The 16,006-nt window shown below is 41.0% G+C and overlaps 1 protein-coding gene across 2 annotated transcripts in view; it reads left to right on the forward strand.

Annotated features, from left to right (window-relative positions):
* The window catches only part of LOC137420625 (TBC1 domain family member 12), a 114,062-nt gene extending 98,461 nt beyond the window's left edge, over positions 1–15,601 (forward strand). The window contains exons 9-14 of one of the 2 annotated variants that reach the window (XM_068105839.2): positions 5,662–5,756; positions 8,951–9,022; positions 9,489–9,617; positions 12,746–12,855; positions 13,118–13,376; positions 14,892–15,601. In XM_068105839.2, the coding sequence (XP_067961940.2) occupies positions 5,662–5,756; positions 8,951–9,022; positions 9,489–9,617; positions 12,746–12,855; positions 13,118–13,376; positions 14,892–14,948 (722 nt within the window). In that variant the 3' untranslated portion in view covers positions 14,949–15,601. The remainder of the gene's footprint in view (positions 1–5,661; positions 5,757–8,950; positions 9,023–9,488; positions 9,618–12,745; positions 12,856–13,117; positions 13,377–14,891) is intronic. The other variant, XM_068105841.2, reaches the window with a different exon arrangement.
* The last annotated feature ends 405 nt before the right edge of the window (positions 15,602–16,006 follow it).

The following is a 16,006-nucleotide window of genomic DNA, read 5'->3' on the forward strand; positions in this document are numbered from 1 at the left end:
TGGGAACTATAACGGCCTTCAGTAGAGCGCATACCTCTGCTAGGCTGAACAGTTTACCTTTTCAATCCCATTGATAGGCCGGATCTTAACCGTACCTAAACCAAAATCGTATCGACTTGTTCTTATCAACTACCCAACTCGTCCACCGAGATTTGTCATAACCAATCCACAACTTTTTGAGATATCATGCTCACAGACAAATAGACAGGGGTGAAAACAAAACCAACATCCACCTTCGGTGGCAGAGGTATCTAAACCTTTTTTACTTGTGCTAATAATGATATTTCTTGATATTACATGAAATTCTCTGTAAATTGTTTGATAATTAATATCCACTGATTTTCTTATTGCTTTATTTGGGTATTAAAAGGTGACAGACGACGGGCAAAAGACTATGTACTGAGTGGGACATTGGAGCAGCAGGTAGATGCGACAAGCAAGTGAATAAACAAACAAAAATTTGTCATGCACAGCATTTGTTAAATAGCCCTAAAACAAGTTGTTGGCCTATACAACAACAACACACAACATGCATTTTAAAGGCCATTTTCCCTACTAGAGCGGGGGTTAGCCTTGCGGTCCCCATGACAATCTTCTCCATTTTGCCCTATTTTCTGCATCTCTCCTTGTTAACCCCCTTGCCCGCATTTCTTCTTCCACCATCTTTAGCCAAGTCTTTCTCGGTCTTCCCCGTCCTCTATTTCCTTCTACATTCATTTCCAACACTCTTCTCAACCAGTCACTTTCATCCTTCCTCAACACATGACCAAACCATCTCAACCTGTTCCTCTTCACAGCATCAATCACAGGCTCTATTCCCATCATCTTTCGCAATTCATCATTTGTCTTCCTCTCTCTCAACGATACTCCGCACATCCGTCGAACCATTCGCATTTCCACCCTTTCCAACCTTCGTTGCTGCTCTACGTTCATTACCCATGTCTCGCTCCCATAAATCATAACACTTCTCACACATGCAGCATACACCTTTCCCTTCAGCTTCAACGACACTCCCCTCATCATCAGCACGCCACTCAGTTCCCGAAACTTCTTCCATGCACATCTCACTCTAGCAACCGTTGCCGAGTCTGATCCACCTTCTCCATTCAGCATGTCTCGGAGGTAGCAAAATGTTTTCACACCTTCCGGCTTCACGCCGTCTCCAAGATCCAACTCAGCATTTCCTCCATCTGCAGCTCCCTCTGTGCACACCTTACATTTTAATGTAGCTGCCACACTGGTTAGTGACCCTCTCAGACCACTACATTTTTGATGAACCCACTCAGCGCACATTGTACATTGAATGGAGTTCACTCCGACACCCTTCCTACACACAGCACAGGGCCACTTCCCAGTTCTTTCCACCTCACCACATGCTTTACCACTTGCCATCACCTTCGTCTTTCCGATATTCACCTTCAGACCTTTTGTCTCCATACATTCCTTCCACTTGTTCATCTTTTCCTTCAGTCCATCCATACTTTCCGCAATCAACACCAGATCATCTGCATACAACAACTCCCACGGTAAACCCTCCTTTATGTTCTGAGCCAGCACCTCCATCACAGCTACAAATATTAGTGGACTTAGTACCGACCCGTGATGCACTCCCACCTTCACCTCAAACTCACCACTGTTCCCGGCCTTCGTCCTTACAGCTGTGCGCGCTCTTTTGTACATTGCCATCACTACTCTGATCAACCATTCCTCCACTCCTAACTTCCTCAATGCCCATGTCAATACTTTGCGTGGAACCCTATCGAATGCTTTCTCCAGATCAACAAACCCAAGAAACAACTTCTTCCTCTTCTCCATGTACTTCTCCTGCAACTGCCTCACAATGAAAAGCGCGTCTGTCGTTCCTCTTCCTGGCATAAATCCAAACTGAATTTCGTCGATCTTCACTTTCTTCCTTATCCTCCTCTCCAACACCCTTTCCAATACCTTCATTCCATGCTCCAATAACTTTATCGCTCGGTACGAGCCACACTCCAGAGGGTCACCTTTCCCCTTGTATAGAGGGACGAGGGTACTCAGTTCTCAATCCACTGGAATGCGGCCTTCTTTCACCACCAGATTACAGATCTCTGTCATTCTCTTCACACCCCAACTTCCTGCTGCCTTCAACATATCTCCCACAACTCCCGTCGGCCCTCCCGCTTTTCTACCCTTCATTGGGCTAGCGGCTAGGGTGCCGGCTTAGGATCCTAGGATCCTGGGTTCGAATCCCGGTCGATCGCTGAATTAACGCCAGGGGGGTTGACTCAGCCTGTCATCCTTCCGAGGTCGGCTAATTGAGTACCAGTTCACTGGTAATTCCCTGTTTGTCGTTAAAGGCGGCAAAAAGGGTTGGCGTCAGGAAGGGCATCCGGCCGTAAAACATTGCTTCAAAAAGGGGACCAAAAAACAACAACAACCACGGTTCCCGAAAAAGGCCAACCCCCGCTTTGCGGGGAAAAATGGCCTCTAAAGGTGGTATTGCTTTTATTGCTTCCTCAACTTCCTTCTCAGTTATCTTCTCTGCCTATGATGTTGGCCTATGATGACCTCAAAAATACTTCATGGTTGAATTCAGTGACCCGGTATGCAAATCCTCTTAAAATTTAATGTCAGACGAAAATTAATGATTTTAGAAATTTGGCCTATGTTGACCTCAAAAATACTTGGTGGTTGAATTCAGGAACCTGGTATGCAAATCTTCTTAAAATTTCAAGTCATTCAGATGAAAATTGAGGATTTTATAAATTTGGCCTATGTTGATTTATCTTTAGCCTATGTTAACCTTTTGGCCTGTGTTGACCTCAAAAATAGTTGGGGGTTCAATTCAGTGACCAGATGTGCAAATCCTCTTAAAATTTCAAGTCAATCAGATGAAAATTGAGGATTTTAGAAATTTGGCCTATGTTGACCTTTTGGCCTTTGTTGACCTAAAATATAATTGGTGGTTGAATTCAGTGACCAGATATGCAAATCTTCTTCAAATTCCAAGTCAATTGGATGAAAATTGAGGATTTTAGAAATTTGACAGTTGGTGACCTTTGGCCTATGTTGACCTATTGACCTTTGGACCCCAAAAACAATAGGCTTCTGGCTTATGACCAACTCTACCATTTGGTGAAGATCGATTGAAAATTGTGACCTGTAGGCAACTGACAGACAGACAGAAAGACAGACAGAAAGACAGACAGACAGACAGACAAACAGACAGACAGAATAACGCACAAGACCAACCCAACCTATCAATATGCTTGAAAAATCCTCGATTTTCACAAGTAATAAACAGGACAGGAGGAGAGAGAGACTGGGAGGAAACGGAGTAACCTTCAAGATGACTGTTGGGTTGGGGAGGTGGTGTGGGAGTTATTGGAGATGTAAATGATTGCAGATAGGGATGGGGGTGTTGGGTGATGTGAGATGGTGGGGCACTGCATCCTTGAGGTTCTAGGAGGTAGAGTGGATTGACCGTCCTTGGAAAGGCGGTTCCACATACGGGGGAAGCGAGGAACAAAAGAATGGAGGTGGGTAGCAAGCCTGGATTTTGGGAGTCACCCAGGTGGTGGTTTTTTTTTTTTTTTTTTTTTTTTTTTGTATACAAGATCGAGGCTCGTGAAAGAGCGAACATTAATCACACAGAAAGACAAACCGACACATAAAACATATAACATAGGGAGCGGTAGACAAGATGGGGAGAGAGGGGGAAGGACACAAACACAACGTTACTGGAAAAATGAGCGTTTCATGGAGTACCTGGAGAGGATGAGCGGGCTGAGAGAAGAGAGGGAGCAAGACTGGAAGAGAGTTGGTTAATAAACCCCCCAAAAAAACAGGTCGTTCAGCTGAACAGAAAAAAGTTCTATAAGCACAATAGTTAAAGATTTATTCCAGAAGTCCTTTGAAGCACTCACCTGTCGAACACTGCTTTGAACAGATGCTACCTTCTTTGTAGTATATACACTGGTACAACACAGAGAATGCAAATTTTTTGCACGATGACTACCATGCAGACAAATGGCATCATCTGTGTGCCAAGTTGGAAGATGATGTCTACTCGTGTCTGAAAAGACCAAAGTAAGAATGATATCATTTTATTCAAACCACCTTCATTTGATAACTCTGCTTCCTTGATCTAAGATTCTAAAGGAAGAAATTTGTGTTTGTAATGTGTCGGTGATGTGGATTGAGCTTGTCATTGCAGGAAGTGTTGCTACATTGACTTAGATAGTGAGTCATAACAATGTGACACAAGTCACATTTACCCTTGGATCTTCGAATAACCTGTTATGAAAAATGTCACAATCGTCCCAGGTGCGCACTTGCCATTTTTCTCTGCAATTTTGGCTCATTTCATCTCATTCAAAATCAGTGTGCGCCTTGTATAGTGGAAATTTGAACAATATTGCTCAATATCTCCTTTAGGTACACATCTATTTCAACAAAACAAATGTCTGAAACAAAGCACTGCATTTCGCAACAAGCATTTGGATACACAATGTCAACACTGTATGAATTACCTTTTGCACAGCGTTGTACAGACCGACAATACTCTGAGAAAGTCGCCGGAGGCATTATGTTTTCAGGTTGTCCGCCGTCCCTCCGTCCGTCCATGATAGGTTTTCGTTACCGTGATAACTTGAGAACGGCTAAAGGGATCTTTGTCAAACTTGGCACAGGTATGTATAATGAGGTAAAGATTAACTGATTCGATTTTGGGGTCACGAGGTCAAAGGTCAGAGGTCATGTTAGGTAAAAAATGGGAAAAGTGGGAAAGTTTAGGTTAATCAATAATTTTAATTATTTCAAAGACAATGTTTCACACATAGGTTTCACCAAAACAAAAAGTATAACTTGTGAACCAGTGATGGGATTCTGATCAAATTTGATACAATTGTGTATAATGATGTAAAGATTAACTGATTCGATTTTGGGGTCACGAGGTCAAAGGTCAGAGGTCATGTTAGGTTCCAAATACTGTTACTGCGATAACTTGTGAACCAGTGATGGGATTCTGACCAAATTTGGTACACTATGTAGAAAGATGTAAAGATGAACCAATTCGATTTTGGGGTCAAGAGGTCAAAGGTCAAAGTCTGTAATAGGTCTATAACTTGAGAACGGCTGAAGTGATCTAATTCAAACTTAGTACAGGCATGTATAAAGATGTAAAGATTAAGTGATTTGATTTAGGGGTCAAAGGTCAAATCTGTAACAGGTCTATAACTTGAGAATGGCTGAAGTGATCTAATTCAAACATGATACAGGTATGTATAATATTATAAAGATTAACTGATTACATTTTGGGTTCAATAGGTCAAAGGTTACAGTTCAAAGTCTGCAATAGGTCTATAACTTGAGAATGGCTAAAGGGATCTACTTCAAACTTGGTACAGATATGTATAATGATGTAAATATTAACTGATTAGATTTTGGGGGTCCCGAGGTCAAAGGCCAAAGGTCAGAGATCACGTCAGGTAAAAATGTGAGAACTTGTGAACAGCTGAAGGCATTTAAAGCAAACTTGATACAAGTATAATGATGTAATAATGTGGGCGGAGGCATATCAGTCCACGTCATGACGTCGAAGAGTATAGTGAAACAAAAAAGCCCTTGTTTAACTGTTATCTACACATCACCAGTGCAAACCTGCAGTTTCCATTTTAACAGAGCTTGGAGCAAATGGAGCGGACAGAGAGAGCAGCTTGGAGTTGATAACGTTGGATATCTCTCGAACATTTCCATCGCTCTGCATCTTTCAGAAGGTTTGTTTAAACCCAGAATTGTAACACATGTCCAGCCAATTAGTACATCTCGTTGGTTTTATTGAATAGTCAACGAACAAGAGTCCTCAGCGATGGGAAAAGTTTAGTTTAATCAATAATTTAAATTATTTCATGGACAACGTTTCACACATATGTTTCACCAAAACAAAAAGGTTAATTATGTTTCACACATAACATCTGGCCATTACAATTTGAGATCAATCGGTTGTCGTGTTTGCCAGAAATTGCTATATTGGTCGCTTTGGCAAAGATTTGCAGCTTCAAAATGGCAACGGATGCCACGGCCACATAGCCCATGCTACTTCATGCAGAAAGCTGTATCTGTACCCTGAGTATGGGGTATAAATTTTGTAGCTTTAAAGATGTGGGCATGCATAGATCCAGAGAGAGAGAGAGACACACACACACACACACATATACAGTCACGTGAAAAAGTAAGTACACCCCATGTAAAGTTTTGACTTTTTCAACGTATTTCAACATACAGCTATTTGATCTTCATTTCAACAATATTGATAGATAAAGGTGATCTAATATAACAAATATCATGAAACATTTACATTTTGTAGTCCATTGTATAATTTAAATAAACATAAATGCAAATTTCGCATGTGGAAAAAGTAAGTACACCCTGACATTTATCACTACTTCAAATATCTAAAATTAGAATCAGGTGCACCAGCTCAGGTGCAAATGATTAGAACATCGTTAGAGAGGATCTTGGACGAACCTGTCTTATTTAAACCTCAGACATTTAGTTTGGTTTGCTCTTTGTTGTTGAAGTGTGCGGCGTCACCATGCTTAGATCAAAAGAGCTCTCTGGGGCCTTCAGAAAGAAGGTTATCGATGCCTACGAGTCTGGGAAGGGATTTAAAAAGATCTCCAAACAATTTGAAATCAATCATTCGACTGTCCGGAAGATCATCTACAAGTGGAGAAGATTCGAAACAACTGCCACCTTGTTCAGGCCAGGCCGCCCCAGCAAGATCAGACCGAGAGCAGACCGCAAGATGCTGAAAGAGGTCTCTAAGAACCCCAGAATGTCATCACGGGACCTACAGGTAGCTCTTGCCACTGTTGATGTCAAAGTGCACGAGTCTACCATTAGAAAGAGGCTGCACAAATTTGATCTACATGGGAGGTGTGCCAGGAGGAAACCTTTACTGTCCAGAAAGAACATCAGGGCAAGACTAAAGTTTGCCAATGAACACCTAGGCAAAGACCAGCACTTCTGGAACAATATGCTCTGGACAGATGAGTCAAAGGTAGAGCTATTTGGCCACAGTACCAGAAGACATGTTTGGCGAAAACCAAAGACAGCATTTGACCACAAGAACCTGATACCAACTGTAAAGCATGGTGGTGGAAATATTATGTTTTGGGGCAGCTTTGCTGCATCAGGGTCTGGGCAGCTCACCATCATAGCATCCACTATGAATTCTTCATTGTACCAGAGGGTGCTTGAGATAATGTGAGGCCATCTGTCGGAAAGTTGAAGCTCAACCGAAGGTGGACCTTGCAACATGACAATGACCCTAAACATACCAGTAAATCCACTAAGGAATGGCTGAAAAGAAAGAAATGGAGGGTTCTGGAATGGCCAAGTCAAAGCCCGGATCTAAATCCCATCGAGATGTTGTGGGGGGGATTTGAAACAAGCTGTGCATGCAAGAAACCCCTCAATCATCGCACAGCTGGAAGAATTCTGCATGGAGGAGTGGGCAAAAATTTCTCCCAGTCGATGTCAGAGACTGGAAGACAGTTATAAGAAACGCCTCCTTGAGGTTGTTTCTGCCAAAGGGGGCAATACCACCTATTAGAGCCAAGGGTGTACTTACTTTTTCCACATGCGAAATTTGCATTTATGTTTATTTACAATGGACTACAAAATGTAAATGTTTCATGATATTTGTTATATTATATCACCTTTATTTATCAATATTGTTGAAATGAAGATCAAATAGCTGTATGTTGAAATATGTTGAAATACGTTGAAAAAGTCAAAACTTTACACGGGGTGTACTTACTTTTTCACGTGACTGTGTATATATATATATATATATATATATATATATATATATATATATATATATATATATATATATATATATATATATATATATATATATATATATATATATATATACATATATACATATATACATACACAGATTTTAAAATGACAGAATGCTCTGCCGTTCAATGAGGCAATCGATTGGAGAAGATATTGCCGATATTAACGTATTGATGATTCGAGAAGGTTTTTAAAATGTATCGATTCACAGCCACTCAATAACATCAATATGTCAATCGTGGGCAACCCATCCAGCATCAAATTATTGATTAATTAAATAGTATACACTTCATGTGTGTGCAATGACGTCATTATTTAATTACTTTATAATCAGTATCTTTATAATTGGCGTTCAGGTGGTCGTGGCCTTTATTATTGTTGTAAAATAAAACTCAGACCTCTTCCAATAAATGAGGTTTTATTGAACTATATCTCTACTCATCCTACAACACAAAGAATGCAGATTATTAGTTCTACAAAGAAAGCAATCGAGCATACATCTCTTCTAGTTTCCTGCAAGCAAACAATTATGTACCTGTTACATATCAGTAGTCTACAGCACTGGGATACAGAATGCCACCCGATTGCGCACCAAATGGACGCAGCTTATATAAGCTCCCTCAGGGTCGTCCCTTCGCTCGGATCGTCTCTTTACGCAGCTCGAGACATTAAATCATATTTCATCACATTCACCCTCCGTTAAAAATCAAGCAAGCCATAAAGCAATAACAAGAAAATGGAGCAGCCTAATAACGAACACAGAATTCCTACCAACCAAGGCGATTCGGTCGACCTTGAGGTTTATATCTTCCATCATCAGTTTTACATTTCTCTTCCATTAGAAAGGTCTTCTGCAAAACACTCACCAGGTATTAACAGTCACTGTTGTAGTGTACTTCATTGCTTCTGAATAACACCACCAAATTAAGAAGTGATTAATATATAAAAGGTATTTGTTTATAATTTACAATTCCAGACAATTGCATCAATTTCCGGGTATTGTTTTCAAAGTTTACTCACTATTGAATGGCCTTGTTATGCATGCTTCATCATCGACAAATATGAGACATGTGTGCCTCAAACATACTCTGTTCCACAGGGTGGGCCATACCATTCCACTCTCCAGAACGTGCTGGGTGCATACACGTGCTACAGGCCAGACGTTGGCTACGTAAGGCATTATTACGATGCGTATTTATTTTGTAAATACACAGAATTCTGAGTACACTAAAATAATAACCACCTTTAGAGGCCATTTTTCCCCGCAAGCGGGGGTTGGCCTTTTTCGGGAACCGTGGTTGTTGTTGTTTTTTGGTCCCCTTTTTGAAGCAATGTTTTACGGCCGGATGCCCTTCCTGACGCCAACCCTTTTTGCCGCCTTTAGCGACAAACAGGGAATTACCAGTGAACTGGTACTCAATTAGCCGACCTTGGAAGGATGACAGGCTGAGTCAACCCCCCTGGCGTTAATTCAGCGATCGACCGGGATTCGAACCCAGGATCCTGGGATCCTAAGCCGGCACCCTAGCCGCTAGCCCAACACCAGGGATAAACTACACATAAACTACACACAATGTACACTACACATCAATATTATCAATGTAGCTTGATTCAAATCTTATTTCATGGTGTTTCAGGTACAAGGAATGTCCTTCTTGGCGGCTGTGTTACTCCTCAACCTGGATGTTGAAGATGCATTCATCACCTTTGCAAACCTCTTGAACAAGCCCTGCCAACTTGTCTTTTTCCGTGTTGACCACACCTTGGTAACCCAATCTGCATTTGTTTTCGTTTGCTTGGTTTTATTACATTAGAAAAATTTGAGCGTTGTCCTACTAAGCGACCCCAACACTTAAAGGTCCACAGACCCAGAATTTTTTTTTTAGATGTGATTATATTGTTTTTTAAATAATAAACAAACAACTGAATATGGTTTTTAATTCAAATAATATTTTGAAGTGCTACAGTTGAAAAAGCAAACCCGTCAGGTACTGCCCCTAAAAATCGCTATGGTCATGGCATCATCTGCGTGACGTGATCAAAGGCAAGGTTGTCTCGGCACACAACGGATAATGGCTGCACAATTCGCTTCAGACTCGTCAGAAAGTGAATTTGACAAAGATTTTTCTGGTCAAGAATCCTCTGATAGTCAAAATCAATATAAAAACAACCTGCAGCAAAAAATATCCTCGAGATGATGTAGTGGGTCACGTGGGTAATCAAATCGCCGTTTTTTGGGAGGATGGAACCAATCGAGCATAAAACGACATGAAAAATCATTGTCTTTCTTCCAAGATATTTATTCAAAAAAGAACGATTAAGTGTTAAGTGAAGTAATATGTATTAATTGAACCAAACTGATTTTCTGTGTCCGTGGACTTTTGAGAAACCACTCTTTTGAAATTTGAAAAATATATGTGGATCCCATCTGCAACTTAAAGACTGTAGGAGTTATTTAAGGTGGTTCAAGACCGAGTATACTTGACTCTATTTATTTTCTAACTTATTACATGATCACGTAATTATAATTGTAATGATCACGGTGTGTACCCCGATTTAGAATAGGTACACCGTATCCCTGCGCATCATAAGAGCGTGACCAAGGGTTGGTGTCAGGAAGGGCATCCGGCCATAAAAACATTGCCTCAAACAGGGAACCATGATTGTCATGGGGCCAGCAAGGCTAACCCTCGCTATAGCGGGGAAAATGGCCTTAAAACGATCATTCATTCATTCATTCATTCATTACATGAACATGATGGAAACCCAGTTGACATCTGACAAAAACACAGATGGCAGGTTGCTAATCAACCATGAACGCAATTCGTCAACCAAATCTCTCAGGGTCCTCCATCTCACACTGTTTACCTGGAGGTGACCTGGCTTATCTAACCCGGTATCATGCCCTCGATGCGTACCGTCCTGATCTTTATCTTGTTTAATTGGGAGAAGCTGAGGGAACTTCACGGTATGTACCGGTAATGTTTGGAGCCAATTGGTTGGTAAGAACGTACCGGATAACGCTAATGCAGACGATGCTCAACCAATGGGGAAAAGATATCACAGGCAAATTGGAAGAACATGTGTATGGGGTTTATTATTTATAGGAATGAGGGGGGGGGGGGGGGTGAGGAAAGGTATGTGGTACAATTCAAGATTTATTCACAAAGTACAGCAGGGCAACGACATTTATTCGTGTGGTATGAAAAAAGACTACAAATGAGGAAATTTTGTGAGATAAGGGGAAAAATGAGGTAACTACCTCGGGAACATATGTCTCATGGATGTTGTTCACCCCGGGGGCTGGTTCGCAGAACTGTCACAGTACATTTGATGGGTATAAGCCTTTCGTTTCAATGGATCTTTGCAACAGGTTCACAATTTATGAATTTGCAAATTGTATGAATGTAACATACGTGACAGCTGTGAGGTTTCACATGGCAGGAAAAGGAGCCTCTGTTTCATTTGTTCTGACTTCACATAAAAGGGTTAACATTTCCAGGAAAAAGTATGATTCCTTTTTTTGATAATATAATTTTTTGAAAACCGTCTCTGAAATGGAGCAAACACGTTTCCCGAATGGGCCATGTAATGTATTGGACAGAATAAATTTTGTGGGGTTAAGTGTGGAGGAGGTGGTGCATATTTGTATTGGTTTGGAGGAGATGGAACATATTATTTGTGGTGTTGAGCATGAGGTATTTGATATTTGTATTGGGGGTGGAGCATGATAAGCATGTTTGTATTAGGGTGGAGCATAAGCATATATTTGGGAGATGGAGCATGATAAGCATGTTTGTATTTGGGTGGAACCATAGGTGTCGTTTGACTTCACCATTTGGGGGCGAGGGCTTAATATTAATAATGGGTATCTCTGTCTGACTTCCAAAATTACCGTTTCTTCGTGTAGTTACAGTGTACGTTAAATCACATATACAGTTTACATTCATTATTGTTACTCACCTTTAAATACGGGATGTTTTTATCTTGATTGTAAACTATTGAAAAAAATGAGGGTGGGGGCAGTGCCCCCCCCCCCTGCACCCCACCCACCACCTAAACTCTGCCAGTGGGTGGAACATAAGCATATATTTGGGGGGGTTGATGGGATGGGATGATGGGATTTGGGGGGGTTTGGGGATGGGTGTCTGCACCACCCCCCCAATAATTTGGGGGGGAGCATAAGCATGTTTGTATTAGGGTGGAGCAAAAGCATGTATTTGGGGGGCGGGTGGTGCAGCATGATAAGCATGTTTGTATTAGGGTGGAGCACAAGCATATATTTGGAGGGAGGGAGGGGGAACTTGATATGATTTATTGCCTCCACCACCGAGGGTGGATGAAGGTTATGTTTTCACCCCTGTCTACCTATCTATCTGTCTGTTTGTTGTCTGTCTGTTAACAGTATATCTCAAAAAGTTTTGGACGGATTCGGACGAAATTTGGTGGAGAGGATGGGTATGTAACAAGGATGAAATGATTCGATTTTGGTGAAGATCTGGATACGATATTTGTTTAAGTTTTTCAGTGATTCTTCACCATTGAGAGATGATGTTTCGCAAAATTATATTTAAATGATACGCATATCAAAAATGATACGCAAAAACGATATAGCATATTTCAAAAAGTTTTGGATCAGTTGTGAGAGGTATACTATACGTATAATATACTCCACTGAGTTGTGTTCTCGTTGATTAAGTGTTCAAGTTGAGTCTTGCAGTGGGAAAGTAATTTTTTTTTTTTTTTCTTAAGCTGTGGGGTAGTGTAAACATCTGTGTATCCTGCTTGTGAATGTTATGTTGTATAAACACCTTAAATATAATTTGTAATTTGTGGGTGTTATTTTTAATCTGTTGGTGCCTCATTTGTCAACCCTTTATCTTTTACCTCATAGATGCTGACGTACTTTGAAACATTTGAATTGTTTTTTGAAGAGAACTTACCCCAGTTGTTTCGTCATTTTAACATCAGCAACCTTACACCAGACCTGTATCTGATAGACTGGTAAGTTTTTGTTGTTTTCCTATTCAGTATTGATGTGACAAGATGGTTCAGCACTCGCCTACACTTTTGATCAATTTGGGGGAGAAAATGCAAAATGTATTTTGTTGGCAAATTTTTTGCACATCCTCCTCCAATGTAGTGGAGCATCTTAAGCAGTCAGTCAATGTCTTCATCGCACCTTGGCAAGGAGTGAATGATAATCATACCAATTACGGGATTCCCCTGTCCTTGTCCTTCGGACTGCTCTGATGGTGTTGTGCAGGATTTTCACACTTTACAGCAAGGCCCTTCCCCTGGACGTGGCGAGTCGTGTATGGGATGTGTTTTGCCGAGACGGTGAAGAGTTCCTTTTCCGCACGGCTCTTGGCATTCTTCGTCTCTACCGGGACTTGTTGCTGGGACTGGACTTCGTGCAGGGTGCACGCTTCCTCACCCGCTTGCCTGACAATGTGCAAAACCAGGAACTCTTTGCAGCAATTGGTGATATTGGCATGCAGAGCAAGACTGGTCGCTGGAGTCAGGTGCGTTTAACACTGCCTGCTATAAAATGCCCTTTCTTGTGTGATAAAATGTTGGTATCAATAATTTACAATGTGTTGTATTTATTACCTCAGCCATCGAACGTGGACGGAGGTTATGTTTTCACCCCTGTCTGTTTGTCTGTCTGTCTGTCTGTTTGTCTGTCTGTTTGCTTGTTTGTGAACAGGAAATCTCAAAAAGTTGTGGACTAATTCGGACGAAATTTGGTGGACAGGTTGGGTGTGTGACAAGGAAGAATTGATTAAATTTTGGTGAAGATTCGAATCCAAATCTGGATCAGAGAACTTTTAACTGATTCGTCACCTTTGAGAAAGAAAAAAAAACCTTTAGAGGCCATTTTACCCCGCAAAGCGGGGGTTGGCCTTTTTCGGGCACCTTGGTTGTTGTTTTTGTTGGTCCCCTTTTTGAAGCAATGTTTTACGGCCGGATGCCCTTCCTGCCACCAACCCTGTTTGTCGCCTTTTACGACAAACAGGGAATTACCAGTGAACTGGTACTCAATTAGCCGACCTCGGAAGGATGACAGGCTGAGTCAACCCCCCTGGCATTCATTCAGCGATCGACCGGGATTCGAACCCAGGATCCGAACCCAGGATCCTAGGATCCTAAGCTGGCACCCTAACTGCTAAGCCGATTCAGACGAAACTTGGTGGACAGGTTGGGTGTGTGACAAGATTCGGATACGGACGATTGGTGAAGATCCGAATACCGATTCAGATACAAGAAGTTTTAAATTTTAAGTGGTTCTTCACCATTGAGTTTTCGTGTGGAGTTCGCCGTAAACAGTAGTTGCAACAAGAGCAGAAAATAACTGATTCGAAAACTGGATGGATTCAACGGAATGTTGATGGAAGTACGCTACCTGCAGTGGGAAGCAAGGAGAAGCTGACGTTTCAGGCATTAACCCATTGCCAGAGCAAAAACAAAAACTGCCAAAGCCAAATAAAAACTGGTAAAATATGAAGCAAAGTTGTGAAGAGGAATTTTGAAATGCAAGTAGCATTGGAAACCTCTCATTAAACCGACACCATTATCATTTGGCCTCCACCCATAGTGCAGTGCATGTGAGAGATTTCTCATCGCTAATCCCTGTATGCTCCGTCAATTGTAAGCAAATGTTTTGATAAAAGTCATCCCGTACCTAGCTCACAAAGGTGACAACCGACTAATACTGTTGGATATTAATATTAAAAATGATCAATCCATGACCTCAACTATACTGGAGGTGGACTAGTTGGTACACAAGAATTTGTATAGACTTTGCAGCAAGCATGTGAAAGCCGTGCTCTGGAAGCATTTTGTGCTGAACGTATCGGGGTTGGCTTTGCATGCGTTTATGAATTTGCTTTAAAAATAAAATAATGAAAAAAAAAAAACAGGGTCAAATGCACATGTGCAATTTATTGTTTTTTGTACATTTCCCCATTTTTTTAATCTACGAGTATATTTACCATTAATAAGGCAGTTATTCCCCTCCCCTTCCTCTTGAAATGTAGGTGTTTTCTGCCCTACAAAAGGAGAGGAAAGATTGTGATCGAAGTGGAAGCCCCTGATTCGGATTGTGAAAGGTGGGCTGAAAGAAGCAATGCAGCCACAGGACACCATCACCGACACGACCTGGAGTTAAAGTAACACTTTATCAGCCGCAAAACAATCAATCCAGGACATTTGCTTGGTGATTATCATTGCCTGTGCTCTGAGTGTCGAGTGAAGACCAACCTGTGGATACCGTCTTAGTTTGAGTTTTGAACAGGGCTAAAGTTCGTTGTGTACTCCATTCCTGTTGTCTGTACTGTATTTAATTTCCTTCAGATGTGCCACTAAGCATTCTACTCGGCTTCTTCTAAAAGAATGGAAAATCCTCTCTCGGTCCTGCCGATGTTACTGAGTTTTCGGAGACGTTGATTGCTGTTAATGTTGATGAACAATGACATAATGGTTCTGGTATGTCGAATGCACATACTATGCAGGTGTGGACAGGTATTCTAAGTGCTGTAGTACAATAAGATCGATATGTAATCACGATGCACTTTTTGTGGAACAACGTTTGTTAAATACAAATTGTATGATTCCGCTTAATGAAGTTTGAATTTGGTTAGGTAGTTGCTCATTTCGTCTGGTCGACATTCCTCCATACAAGACAATAGATGTGTGTTTGATTTGAGCTGAAAAGAAAAATACAAACGTTTTTTTCTGGAATTTTTAATCATTACCTTTGCAACACTAGAAAAATGTCTTTGCAAACTACCTTGATTGCGAAGGTAGGTGGTGGGGGGGAGGGGTTTGTACTTTTGGTAATCAAAAACGTCCAATAGATTAAATTACAAGTATGATTATAAGAGATTTGTAAGTACTTTATTGTTATAACTTTATTTCGTCATGACCATGACCATTTCGTCATGACGTCATGACAAGTCATTGGCTCTATTTAATTTAAAACGATGAATTCCCTGAAAAGACAACATTTTTGACAACCTCAAACAATGCTCAACAGAGTTCAATAGTAGGCCATTGGCCATTTATATATATATATATATAGATATATATATATAGTTATATACATATATTTTTCCTAACTTCAAATATCTGTCGAGAACAGAGGTTCGGGCTA

Source organism: Myxine glutinosa, chromosome 2 (assembly GCF_964187855.1).
Source record: "Myxine glutinosa chromosome 2, kmMyxGlut1.1, whole genome shotgun sequence".
Classification (NCBI taxonomy): domain Eukaryota; kingdom Metazoa; phylum Chordata; class Myxini; order Myxiniformes; family Myxinidae; genus Myxine; species Myxine glutinosa.